This window comes from Meleagris gallopavo, chromosome 20 (genome assembly GCF_905368555.1).
Source record: "Meleagris gallopavo chromosome 20, MGAL_WU_HG_1.1, whole genome shotgun sequence".
NCBI lineage: Eukaryota > Metazoa > Chordata > Aves > Galliformes > Phasianidae > Meleagris > Meleagris gallopavo.
This window is the reverse complement of record NC_139423.1, coordinates 9043677-9057742: the sequence shown is the minus strand read 5'-3', so window position 1 is coordinate 9057742 and position 14066 is coordinate 9043677. Positions and strand designations below refer to the sequence as shown.

At 38.0% G+C, this 14066-nt stretch overlaps 1 protein-coding gene across 4 annotated transcripts in view; it reads left to right on the top strand.

The window, feature by feature from the left end:
- Positions 1-14066, top strand: part of STXBP4 (syntaxin binding protein 4) — a 54802-nt gene that overhangs the window by 6931 nt on the left and 33805 nt on the right. For all 4 annotated transcript variants that reach the window (XM_085240275.1, XM_085240276.1, XM_085240277.1 and 1 more), the window contains exons 3-16: positions 425-498; positions 681-776; positions 1016-1085; positions 1897-1971; positions 3516-3601; positions 4270-4399; positions 4917-5049; positions 6881-6987; positions 7383-7566; positions 8477-8555; positions 10720-10814; positions 11268-11364; positions 12530-12642; positions 13312-13398. In XM_085240275.1, the coding sequence (XP_085096401.1) occupies positions 425-498; positions 681-776; positions 1016-1085; positions 1897-1971; positions 3516-3601; positions 4270-4399; positions 4917-5049; positions 6881-6987; positions 7383-7566; positions 8477-8555; positions 10720-10814; positions 11268-11364; positions 12530-12642; positions 13312-13398 (1426 nt within the window). The remainder of the gene's footprint in view (positions 1-424; positions 499-680; positions 777-1015; positions 1086-1896; positions 1972-3515; positions 3602-4269; positions 4400-4916; positions 5050-6880; positions 6988-7382; positions 7567-8476; positions 8556-10719; positions 10815-11267; positions 11365-12529; positions 12643-13311; positions 13399-14066) is intronic.

The window sequence follows — 14066 nt, the reverse complement described above, 5'->3', positions numbered from 1 at the left end:
GAAAAGATTATGTTAATGAATAATCACAGTTACATGGTAGATAACTTAGGAAATATTTTTGTATGCACTGTCTTAGTTGTGGTTCTGTTCCAATATTCATTCGTTGAGCTGAGATGTTGCAATGTGCTCTTGCCAAACTGTTAAGCTGGACCAGGCTGTGGGATTTTCAGTCCTTTTGTTATAAGCAAAGTGGGATTCAGAATTTGGCCTGAAATGCTTTGGGAGAAGAGGAAGTAATGTGTGCTTTATTTTACCATCTCGGATTTCGATAAACAGATTGAATTTTCTTTGGAGGGATCAAATAATATGAAGTTGCCAAGAAGCTGCTTTGGGTTTGTGTTACAAACACGGTCGCTGTACTTTCTTCTGTATTAACTTTACACTGATTTATGAGGGATTTAATGATTCTTATTCTATTTTCTAGGACAATTATGGGCCCTCATGGAATCAATCGAGCTGTTCACCGCATTTCTTTTTCTGATTGTCAGAATGGATTAGGTAAGTAGGTTGCACGTTCTGTTGATTCAGAGGAAACCAGATCTAAAAGCACTTTGTGAGCTTTCCCAGCTCACACTGCAGTCAGTAGAAGTTTAATTTGTCTGCCTTTTAGGGACTTGGCTGTAAATCAGTTTGGCACTGGTGGAATAACCATTTTCTTGCCTGTTTCTTTTCCTGTGCAGGAGTTAAAATAATTGGAGGTTACCGGGCGCAAACAGCAGAAGATTATGGGATTTTCATAAAGAGAATTCTGCCTGGAGGGGTTGCTGCTGTGGATAGTAAGTAATTTTATTTAGTTATTTATGTTGGTTGCAAATCTGCTCTAAAGCAAAAGCTGTAGAAACAATTCTTTATTTTACTGTGTGAGGTAGGATATTTAAAATAGCGTGGTGTAGTCAGGATTCCTGATATTGCAGCTTACTTTAAATTGAAAGAATATATCCTGTTTTATTAGCATGATATCATATGTTCAGCACTCTCCTGTTGATTGATGAATTGCTGTTGATTTCATTGCAAGGCCGTTTGCTCGCGGGAGATCTCATTTTGGATGTCAATGGGGAAAACTTAACTGGAGTAACCAATGAAAGGTATGTGTGTACTGTTAATTAGATGTTTATTAGAGCTTGGAATACTGCTTGGGATTATTTGGATCGTATTGACCACTGATGAAAGATGACTCCACTGAGGTCACTGGAACTGAACTGGCAATGAATTGATCCGATAAATCTTATCATGGAAAACCATTGTAGGAAAGTGACAGGCATTTAAATGCTTTTGTAATGACAGAATAAGCCTGTTTTATAATGTTGTTGTTTATTGAATGTATGTGTAAATAGCATTATAAGATATTAAGCTATACAATATTTTTATAACCATGTGCTGATTGAATAATGGTGAGAGTAAATGATGCAGCTAACGAGTGTCGTTGTAATGGGACAATTAAGGAGATGTTGCTTCAAAAAAAGACAGAGAAAGGTTTCTGCAGCTGGACCACCAGAGATCGATGTGGAGCCTAGTTTTGGAGTAAGATGTACATTTAAAATTCAAAGTAAAACTACTGTATGTATTTCGGAGTGAAATCCTGAGCAATGAAGTGTCTGAGCAATGCTCTTCTGCTGATGGAGCTGTCAGTTCTGAAGGAGATCCAGGAGGGCAGTAAGATTGACCAAGGAGAGATGGGGACAAAAGGGTGGGAAACAGAGGGCAATCCCAGGTTATAGCTGTCACCTGGCACTGACTCACCACTCAGTTTTGGGTTACGGTACTGACGAGCTTTTTTTCTCTGTATCTGGCTGTTAAAATGATTAACTACATTAAATATGTGTTTATTTTCCCACTACTTTAGCATTACCCACTTTGACTGAAACTTTGATGTATTTACTTATTTTTCCCTCCTAGGGCCGTTGACATCTTGAGAACAGCTTCTGCATCTAATCACATGTCTCTGCTGGTTGCCAGAGATGAAGAGGCAAAGTAAGAGAAAAAGAAATCCTCAGTTTCACCTCCAAACTGACAAAATCCAGTGCAGCACCTAAGGTTGTAGGGATCAGGATTGCACATGTTTTACTTTCAGATAGGATTAATCACAGAATTGCAGCACATGTCACGTTTTCCAGTGTTGTATTTCACAACAGTTCATTTTCTTAGTGCCCTGGGCAGCGGGGAATGGAAGGCTCACTGTATCAAGGCTGTTCATAGCAATAAGCTCTGGCCAATTTCAGTTTAATGAAGAGGATTGAAATGTTATGTTACCAACCCTTATTGTTACAATTTATTTGCAATAATGATAGGTTTTTTTTATACACTTCTCACATTTTAAAATAATAGGAAAGTAGGAATATATTAGTTCTACAGTACCACAAAGATATATGATTTAAGCTGGTCTTGCCCTCTGAAAAAAGGCAAATTTGAGTATTGATTCCCCTCAGGAGTTTTCTTTTCAGTCTCTAATGAGCTCTGAATTAGTTTGGCTAAGTAGGTTAGACTGTTCACCACAGCAGGTTGTCCAAAACCTCCATTGTAAGTACATTTATGTGAAATACTGCTTTAATCTTGTCTAAAGTTAGCCATATAAACCGATACTTGGAATCACAGGGGATGTTAGGATCCACATCTGTATCCCCTTCTGACTTAAATCTCTGGAGGAAACGGCTGTTACACCTCACCCTTCCTCTTTCTGCTCCTTTATTTTTGTATTTGACAGAAATGTAAATGACTCCCTGCTGCAGCCCTTGATCTCTCCTTTTTTCAGCTGCCCAGATACATGAGGTGTACTCTTAATCTGCTTTTATCTAAAGCATACTGACCTAGTTCCTTTAAACTCCCTCAATAATTAAAATCCATCAGTCCTTTTTCCATTCTGGTGGTATGCTCAGTGTCCTGATGCTATACCACTCTGTATAGTCCCTCACTCAGATGTCTCTGAATAAATGAATTGCATTACATCTCTGTGATAAAAGATTCAATTTACATTTAACTGGGTTTGTGTGTTTTCCCTGGGTTCAATGTTAGTTCAATAAATGGACTTTATTTATTTATTTATTTATTTTAAGCAGTACATCCAACAGATTTTAATAAGTCTGCAGTTACTGCAATGACAGGAACTTACTGCGGTCAGTTAATTGCATAATATTAATTCAATGATGTTTCTGGCTTACATCAGTCTCGATTTTTGTGTATTTATTTTTACCTTTTCTATTACTGAGGTGCTCATAGCTCAGATTATTAAAAAAACTATGCTTTTCTATTAGGCTGCATCCAGTATTCGATTAATAAGGAGTTGTTTCCTTTTCTTTAGTGTATGTACTTTATTCTACCTCTCTGCTGCTTTTTTTGCCAGTTTGTTTTAGTGGGTTTGTAAAGAACTCCGTTTTTATTTTTGAATTTTTTTTTCTGACTGTGTTATCCTTTCTGTAGAAGAGTGGCTGACTATTCAGCAGAGATGTTGGCAGAATTGTAAGGGTACGTTTCGTACCAATATCGAGTCCTGACAAGGAGGATCTTTTTTATTCCCACAGGAAGGAATTCCTCGACCTGATGGATAAGTATGGCTCTCATAGTGACGCCTATTCTGCAAGAAGTTCTCCAACACAGCCATTAGCTGGTGAGAGATTGCTTCCTGCCCTGACATAATCCTGTCACAAGCAGAATTTATGCTTGTGTGCACTAGAAACCTGCATTGAAAGGCTTTGTGGGAAGGGTGTACTGGAGCAAGGGAAGGTCAGACAAAGCACATTTACTCGGGACTTTAACATTTGATTTATAGTCTGAACGTGTGAATTAATTGGTTTGCGTGTCAGCTTCCCCAGCTCTAACTTACATATTTACTGTCCACTTTCATCAGTTTTAATTAATTGTGTGAACAGTGTTTGACTGCAGATGAAAAGTGCCACGAGATCATGAATTAGCAATAAAAATTTGAGCTAGAATACCGTATTCTATGACTGTTATACCACATTCATAGAGTGTCTATACACAGCAATTGCTGGACCATTATTCTTTTGGAAAGTCAGTTGTGATGTTTGCTTTTTTTTTTTTTTTCCCCCCCACCAAATTTTTAAAAGTCATCCCTGCTCTGTTGTGAAGAAACGTTCCTGGAACACCAGCTGCAATTCTTAGCTGTGTAGAGTTAAACTTTATTCTGGTTGCCCAACTGCTTACAGTTTTCTGCTTCCTAACATGGAAGTAATCCCACCAAACTACTTAAGTGAGTTGAAACTCTGCTTTTTCCCAAAGGTGTGTTTTACTTCTCTTTTTTCATTGTTCTTTAAGGAAAACCTGTGGACAGCCTTTCTTCTGGATCATCCTCGAGGTCACAGAGTCCTCAGTTGCCTCCGGAGGACGTTATCACCACCGTCAGCAGAAAAGATTCTGTACCAGCAGCATCACCAAAGATTGCAAAGTAATTCCCAAAGCTGATTGTAACTTCCTTGTTTAAGAGGGAGTTGAGCATTGAAGTGCTCAAAATTACTGTATTTTAAATCCTATAATACCATTGATAACACCAACTATCAGATTAGTTTTTTTCCTCTTTTTTTTTTTTTTTTATTGTTCAGTTGGTAAAATTAGATTAATCAGATTGACTGTTCTTCTTAGAGTCCTGTAATGAATGCATGCTTCTGGCTCATGTGTACCTGTATGGTCCATTGGAGATATATATATTTGTATATATTTATTTATATTAGCAGAGCTTAGTCTTGCAAAATTATATATAGTGGTTCCTCTTGTAATTCCCTGAAGCAACACCCGAAGTTAGAGATTTTTGTAGTAAGCAAGCTGTGTTATGCTTCAACATTGAGATTCCATCCACTGGTGGGTTTGTTACTGTGGTGCACATCTGTGAAATCAATAGGCTTGACACTCTCATTTGTGAGTATGGAGAGCTGTGAGGTAACTGTACATCTTCTTTCTCTTCCCAGGGATAGTGCATTTCAGATCATCTCTGTTTGCAAAGGAGCAAACCTTGGTTTGGGTATTGTTGGAGGTATTGACAGAAATGAGGGGCCTTTGGTGTACATCCAAGAAATTATCCCTGGTGGTGACTGTCATAAGGTAGGTAAAAACCTTTCCTTCTCACACTGTTGGGTCCCCTGTATTTTTGCCTGCATTTTGTATACCAATAGACATCATACACATACGTTGTCATTATGGAATTCATTTTTGTTTCTCCCTGGACAGAATTATCTCATTGCACCACAGCATGGTTGCCTCGTAATGAAAATTATGTGAAGTTTGTGTGAGGTAAATGAAGGTCTTATTCCCTGTTCCACTTAGGAGAAACTTAAGAAAGCGATTTTTTGTAAGAGGTGATATGATGCAAGGTAAATCAGCAAGGAGGGGACAGACCTGCAGACCTCATTATTTTTTCTTTCCCCCTTGGACTGGATTTAGCTGAATCCGTGCAGTTGAAAAGCGTTGCATAGGCAAATAATTTCAAAAAATAGGCTTATAAAATGTATGAATCAGTACTGCTTTCTGTTTTCATTTATGACAAGTGCAATATGTAAATCAGGAGAGCTTGTAAGTTTAGAAAAATAAACAACAGAATGGTCTGGTTCAAATACACAGAACTGTTTATCTAAGAGTCTTCTTGTCATCCTGTGTTATTATTTTGATGTGTAGATAAACCAGTGTTTGCCATCTGCCAAGCAAGAGGCTGCAAGTTAATTTCACAAGCAGTGAGTTTTGCTTCCAAATAGCCTTAAACTATTTCTGATTGAACTTCTGTAGATTGAGGTTAATCCTAAAAGGCAGAGATTGAAGGGAAAAAACACCATATCTCTCCAAGACTTCATAGATAAATGGTAATCCTCCTTCTCTTCCTTTTTGCTGTTTTGTTTTGGCTTTTGAAACATTTTTCTCATTGTAAGTGTGTGAATTTAAAGCACTTACAGTCTGTCGTGCTTGTAATTGATGGAGTGAGGCTGAGCCATGAGTATGCACTCGGTTCTAGTGTTAGCAGTGCTAGAGGTATTTTCCCTCTTTCCTTTATCCTGTTTGAGAAACCCAAACGAGGAGTGCATTTTAAATCTCTGCCACCGGAGGGCAGCATTGAAATTGATATCTTTTAACAGGTTGCTTGCAGGAGAAATGGAAGACCTGAGCTTTTAGTGACAGGAAATGTAACAAAGTGCAATCACATGCTGAAATAACATAACTAAATTTTAATGTATGAGAGTATTAAGTATGTCAAACTATACTAGTCTTAAAAAGGCATTTCACTTTTGTAGTTTGGTTTACGTGGTCAGATGGCTTCTGTGATTCATTTCTTAAAAAATGAAGAACACAGATGTTATTTTATGTGTGTTACTTTGCACGGTTAACTAAATCTGTAACCATAAGCATGGGTGATGTGCAGAATGTAGGTGAATGCCATGCATGTTCAGTAAAGAATGTTTTATATTAGTGAGAAATCTGCCCACACATATTGAAAGTTTTGTTTTGCAGACCTGAAACAGAAAAGTGATATTGATCCTGTGCTGGCAGAAAAATTGCAATGAATGATTCAACAGAAGCACAGAGTTGACAGTGTTATTTCTATGGTTATTTCTATGGTCATTCTGCCTGGCCAATTCCCAGCAGACAGGTGTGCTTGTGTTGTTAAGGTGAACGTGGTAGGAGATCCCTGAGAAGTCCCACTGAGAGCCAAGAATGTCTGATTCTTGAAATACAAATTAATCCAAATGTCAGCAGAGTTAATTACTACGAAGTTTCCTCTAGTCTTATGGGTCGTTACTTCTTGGTGAAGGAAATACCTATGGCTTATCTTTTTTTAACATAAGTATGTCCTGCTGTCCAAATTTCTTGACACAACTTCACCAAAATCCAGTGTTGGTAGTTAATGCAAAATCTGTGGGTTTGTTTTTTGTTTGTTGTGGACTAGGATGGACGACTGCAGCCTGGAGATCAGCTTGTCTCCATAAACAAGGAGTCAATGATTGGCGTGTCCTATGAAGAGGCAAAAAGTATCATTGACAGAGCCAGAACGAGGTATGTGCCACTGCCAGACAGCTACTCCAGAAGGGGCTACTAGACAACATGAAACACTGGGTTACTGTGAAATGCTCTGTGTGCTTAGAGGAAACACAAGGGATGTTCATGGTTTTGATGTATTCAGCTGAAATACTGTCATCACAGAAGGAGACTCAAATGCACCCCACAGCTGTCTAAAACTGTGTTTTCATTCCTTTTAAAGGAGAAAAAGAAAACCAAAAAGCATTGGTTGCCTAATGGTTCTAATGGTAGAGAATAAAACATCTTTTTAGAAAAGCAGAAGAGGAGACAACGCAGTGTTGGGGAAAATAGTTATTTTGCACTAGTAGTACATACTGTCATGAATAGAATAGTATCCAGCACGCTGAAAGCTTTTTGATTTTTAATTTTAGGTTTGAAAGCTTTTGTGAAATAGCTTTTATAAGACAAAAAAGTGCTCCCAGTTATTCAGAGAATCTGCAGCGTCCTTCCAGTCTCGTAGCACCTTCTGCAGCCTTTGTTGGACAGCAGGCTGCAGGCCCCAGTCCTGTGGCATCTCCTAACGCAAACCTTGTGTCAGCGCTCCTTCCTAACGCTGTGAGTATGCTCACTGCTCCTGTAAGAAGCAGGTGGTCCTTTTCTGGGTTTTACTGGTATTTCAGTGTAGGATTCTTTCAAGACACGTTGTGCAACAGCAAGGTAAACATTGATGAGAGCGATAGGAGTAGTATTTGACTTGTAGTAGGAAAACAAGCCTATTAAAATTAGCCACAAACTGTATTTATAGTTACAAAGTTCGTTCTGTTTCTTTCTGGCAGTAAAGCTTCAGAACTTGATATTTGCAAGTCATTCAGTTTTGTATCTGAGTCTTAAAGTTTGATGGTTTCTGTGTGAGCACAGTACAATCTCACAGGTTGCACTTCTTCCATGATGAAGAAATTTTTGCTTAAAAATCGGCATCCCAGAAAAATGGGAAGTTTTCTTTATTTTGGCTACGTAAGAGGCAGTTAGTACAGTTCAGTTCATCCTTAATGTAAAGAAACAATGCTGAGCATAAGAAATAACATTTTTTTAGCTAGTGTATGATTTGTATTAAAAAACAAAAAAAAACAATCTTTTGAAACAAAATAAAGCATTTCCTTTGAATGAGGAAGAACGAAAGATTCCCGGTCAAACAGAATCAGAATGTGATTCTCAATTGTTTTCGTGTTCGTACTCAATTCTTGCCCACTTTGCTTCCTCTCATAGATGCAAACACTGAAGCAAATTGCATGAAAGCTTTGCTATTTTCATCTGTGAAAATACTCAAAACCCATGGAAGGTTTTGATAAGGCCCTGGTCTAAGTTCTGGTTGTTATACCTTCTCACTCTGCTTTGCATTTTCTGCTGGAGTTGTTTTAGTTTGTTCAGCCCTGTTTTTCCCTCTCTTGGTTTAATGTGTGCTTCTGGTCTGGTTTGTGACCTACTTACAAAATGGTGTTTCATGACTTTTGATTTCCTTTCACAGATGGAAACTAGAGTCAAAATGGAAGAGCAGTCTCCGATTACTTCTGCAGAGTGCAGTCCTCCTGATGCATCTGTTCGTGGTAAATGCTGATTTAATTCCCTGTCACTCTTTTGTCTTTAGTATTTATCTTAACAGAAAATAATACGTAGTGAAATTCTGTAGGCTTCTAAAAAAAGGAATATTGCACCATTTTATAGTACAAAATGAGCAAAGATCAGTGGATTGTGCAGTAACTTCTGTCAGATATAACAACAAACATCTGAAACCAAACAAAAATGAGTGATCACAACACTTGCTATACAGCAGTAATGATAACCAGCTCAGTAGAAAGCAGATAATGAGGACTCACATATAGATCAAGATTATGTTGCCATAGAAACTGCTTTCTTGCCTTAATGAAATTCTGTGGATGTATATTGCTTGTTTTTTTTTTTTTAATCAAGGCTTTGGAAGTACAGACATAACATGCAGACCTCTTCAGCACTATTTCAATTAATAACAAATAGAATGCATGCACGTGTTTGAGAGCTGTGACACTGCAAGCTAAGACTGCAATCACTTGGATTGTACCTTCAGATACATGTTGTGAGAGCAACAACAGGGAAAACTAAAGAAGTTCTAGAATTTGGTCAGAACTGAGTCTGAACTGAACCCCTGTCATTCCTTTGAGGTGCTAATATGCAATGTATTTATAAACAGTGCAAATGCAGACATGATCATGAGATCCCCATATAAAGCAATAATGAAACTGTATCTCTGTATGAGAACCTGAACAATGTTCTGGGCAGCAGTAAGGAAGCAGAACCTGTGCTTCTTTCTGTTTGAGGGGGAAGGGTGATGAGATGAAGGACAAACATACAGCACCTGATTCATCCCAGATGTTTCTGCACTGACATTATTTAAATTGTGTTTGGTTTTTTTGTGGTCCACATTAGATATCCCAATTCCAGATGAAAGCCTCCATAGTGCAAACCTGACTGGTTGGTTTTCTTCCCTGAAGGGTGAGCTGATGGAATATGAACTTTTGATACTGCAAAGGCTGTAGTGTTGAATACGCCTGGAGTTTAATGATCTCAGCTCTGTCATACTGATGATTAAAAACATGTGATTAAATCAGAGGCACAAGACAAACAGCTGATGCTGGGTATGCTCAGAATAGGAGACTCGTTTAATACAATGCAATACACAGGAGCTTCATGTTGCCTAAAGAGAACAAGAAGGCTGCAATTTGTCAGCCTCTCTGAAGAGCATAGCTAACAGAGTAGAAAGCAGAAAAACTTGCAGCTCCAGCTTGAAGTTTGTTGTCACTTTTCACTTCAGTTGTCACCAGTCCTTAACTAAAGCTGCTGCTTCTCTCCTGTTGCCTTTTCCAAGGATAACCATGAAAAATTCAAGTAGGTTTTGGATTTTTTTGAAATGCCATTGGAAAAATCAGCATAATTTTGAGAAATTCTTGCAGAAAGTCATGCACAAAGCTTTCTCATTCTGAGTTAAAAGAAAATGTGCCAATTGAACTGAGGTTCAGCCCACTGTCTTCAGAATTTAACATAGCATGTGAGAGGCACGAGAGATGTTCAAGATGTCTTGGTTTATGCTTTTTGCCTCCTCTTGTCCTGTTGTATTCACAGGTGTGCATGAAGCATGACAAGGCTGGAGCTGCATTTTTCAACTTCCATTAGAACTTAAGAAAATGCACTGTAATGAATGAATCAATGCAACTAGTTAAAGTTATGCAAACTGCAGCATTTCTGACTGAACAAACTTGGAGGGGGGTGATAAACACTTGGAATATGGAACTTAATGGATGGCAGTCATTGGAAAAGTTCCTCCACAGGAAAAACCTGCTGAGAATCCTGCTGGAATTCAGGCTGAGCTACCTCTGCACATCCTTAGTTGGCAGCAAGGCATTGCCTCTCTTCCCACAGGGTTCTCCAGATCACTACGTGTGCTTTTAGGAACTGTTGATTGTGCTGAAGATCTTGAAGATCCTTCTTGGAATTCACAACACTGTTTCCCCTTCTGTTTCCAGAGTTTTCCTGTGTAGATCTGAGAAAGGAAAATACTACAAAAATAAGCTGTATGTTTCATGAATACATCAAAATTATTCTGGTTTCTCTCTATTAATTCAGTAGTTGTAGTTTTCTTAAAGAAAATTTAAGATTAGTTTAAGGTATCAATGCTTATGTTTTTCAAAGCAAGAATTACAACTGAATCGTTATTGCTTTTTTTTTTCTTCTTCTCAGTCATTGCCCCCAACCAGAACAATGGTTACAGTCTGCCAGGAAGGAAGGCTTTCTTGAACTCTGCTATTCGTCTCAAAGCAGAAAAGCTAGAGAAGGTAAATAGAATCTTCTGAATTTTCCTTCCTCCCTCCTTATAATGTAAAGCATTTGCAGGATATTCCTAAGTAGACAAAACCAAAGGTATGAATTTGAGGCAGCTCTTTCAGGTCCTGCGACAATATTTCATTTTAAATATTGGGCAAATTACTGTTTTTGTTAATCTAATTACTCCTTAACTCTTCTGAGAATCTGAACATCCCTCAGGATTTTTAAGAAAGTTATTAAGGACAAAGGGTTTTGCTTATTATGCTCATCTGTATTCAAGGTTAAATAATATCTGAAAATCTCTCAATTAGAACAAGAAGTCACAAAGAGTGTCTGGAATAAAAGTGTAGTCAGTGAGAGTGCACTCTGATACAAAAGCTCTTTGAAGTGTAGCTCTCTCCCTGCAGTCATTATCTCTGGTCCTTTTGGTATTTTTTTCTCCAAAATAAGTTTTTTCCTTCCAGGCATTGAATTATCTTGGGATCCAGCCCTCAGCCGAACAGCAGCAAGCCCTAAGGCAGCAACTTCAGAAAGATTCTAAAGGAACAGTGTCTTTTGGAGGTAATCATTTCTTAATTACCCTGGAAAATAGCAGGATGTATGAATACAGAAATAGTAGATGTGTTTTCTGTCAGTGTCAGATTGCTACCACAAATAAAACGGTACTTTAGGGCAAAAAGCTTTCTATTTAATAAAAATAAGCTTAGCATTCTGAAACGAAGTGATCGTATATGAGAGGTAGAGAAAAGAAACTAAACTCACAGATGGTTTCACTTGGTCAGTTGGTGATAACCAAGAACAGCTATTATGTGTAGAGAGATGTTTGTGTGCAGACCATCGCGCTGCTTTTTCTAGGTTTTTTCCTGTTGGTTGTGGACGTGTTGGTAGGTGACACCAGCAGCTTCAGAATGTTTGTTTTAAACTGAGATATTTTATTTCCAATGCTAAAACTGATGGAAATTTCCTGAAATTTATGAAAAACAGCATCAAACAGTGGTACAAAAATTGATGTAATTTTCATACTGGTACAAAAATAATTGCCATCCAAAAATGACACTGGATTTTCAAGTATCCTTTTGGTGAAGGTGGTGGATCTTCCGTCGGATTTTGTGCTGTTCACAAACTGCCCTTCACATTTCCTCTCCTACTGTAGCAGAACATTTTCTCTAATACATTCAAAATGAATACTAAGTTTAGGCCACGCTGATTGAGATTGTCGCAGCGTTTGTAGAATTTCCTTGTTCAGCATCACTTTTCCCAGGTCTCTATCAGAGCTTTTAAAGGCTCACAAAGGTACAGTTGAGCGGTGAGCTAGCACAGAGTTGTCTCTTTCCTGCAGACTCTCTAGGAAGATCAATCCACAGGGAAGGGTGGGTGCAAAACAGATGCGTGGATCTCAGGTTTTCACAGGGGTCTGCCAAATGTACAGCATCTCTAAGCAGGTACCTGGAGGTTGAACTCTGGTTTTCCTTTCTCCTTCACAACTTAAGAAGCATTTCGTGCCAGGACCTGTTCTTATTTTGCCAGCTTGCTTCTGTTCAGAGGGATGTGTCTGACAAAACTCTAAGATTTATATTTTCCTTTAAGAAAACTGTGGAGAGCAGGTGCTGCATTCTGAGAGCAGCCTTGTGTCGTGCTCTGGGCAGTTGTGTTGCACCTACTGATACTGCTACTAACACGAACCTGCAGACTACAGCAACAAACCCTGAACTGTTTTGTTTCGTAGATTTCATTGAAGTTTCAAGGAATCTGTTCTCTGTGCAATTGGATGCAACAGATGGTGGCCAAAAACCTGTAACGTTTGGGATTGATGAAATAGCCAGTTTGTTAGATTTGCAGGTAAAGTATGTGCGTATGCAGTGTTCACTGCTGGGAGGGGATTATTGGGGAGCTTAACGTGTGAGATTATTCCAAATCTTGGGCAGGTTTTTAGCACAGCTCCCTGTCATGCTGTGCTTTAAGATAACCCAGTTTCCGTGAAGCTTTTTAAAGCAACCTACATTGCAGAAAGCAATTCACATAATGATGTTGTTGTGAGTACAGACAACAGTGATTTGCCAAGGTTTCTTAAATGGAATACACATTGCTACTACCTGTGTGAACAATAAACAGTTGTGGGGTTGGTGATTTGCGCTGCTGCTAAATGGATAAATAAATCACTTTATTCTGGAGGTAATTTAAGAGTGAATGCCAAAGCAGTGTATTTGTAGCGTAGGAATATTTAAATACAATAATGTGTTATTTAAAATATTGAACAAAATGGTGACTGTTAGTGTAGTAGTCTTGACATTTTGTAGTAGTTTGGTAGTCCTTTGTAACAGAAAAAATTAATTTGCTCAGAGTTTTCTTAAAAATTCTTTGTGATTTCAGTAATATTTTCCAGAGCTTTAAATCATTCTAAAATTATCCTCTCATTTCATTAACAAGACCTTTTAAGATAGGATGTTAAGGATTAGGGGAGATGCACATAGGGCTGGTTTCTAACAGGGTTTGTTTAAATCTGCGCAGTTTGTAACCTGGGATTCTTTGGAGGATGACATGGAAAAGCTTAAGAAGGAAAGAAATGAAGCTTTAAAAGAAATGAGTAAATTAAAGGTAATGCTTAATTTTGACTTGTGTTAATTTAATCAAGAGTCGAATTTTTGTGCACTTTGCTGCTTTTCTTTTGAATCTTACATTCAAGTTGTGATAAATAAATAAAAAGAACAAACTGCATAAATGCTTAAAGATCGTGTGCTCACAGTATGGAGAACATCAGCTTTATTACGTGGACCACAAAGACGCTTTTAAATCTGATTCACAGGGAGATGAGATTAAGAAGCCATTTAATTGAAGTGTCTTTGGAGAAGTGACTGATTTGCATAGCAGTTTTATTTGGTAATGTGTGATCCTCACAACCACAGTGTCTGAGCAGATGCTGATAATTTTGAAAGAAGCTAACTGGAAGATAAATGATCTATTTGCAAAATTAATGCATATTTTCACAGACATTACAAAATACGTAAGATCAAAAGCAATTAATATATTTATTTTTACTTAATACCTCAGGTTACAACCATTGTCCTGTGTTCTGGAATTTCTTTAGCAATCCAAGATTAAAAAAAAATCTTATTCTGTATTCAGTGCCCCTAACTCTTGTTCTTGGACATGAGTGGGAGGTTTGATCCCGGGGTACGCACAATTCTATACGTTCTCAACTGGCCCAACAAATTCACCTTTGCTAGAGATTGCAAAAGCTTTGGGTTGGTGCACACAAAGAACTG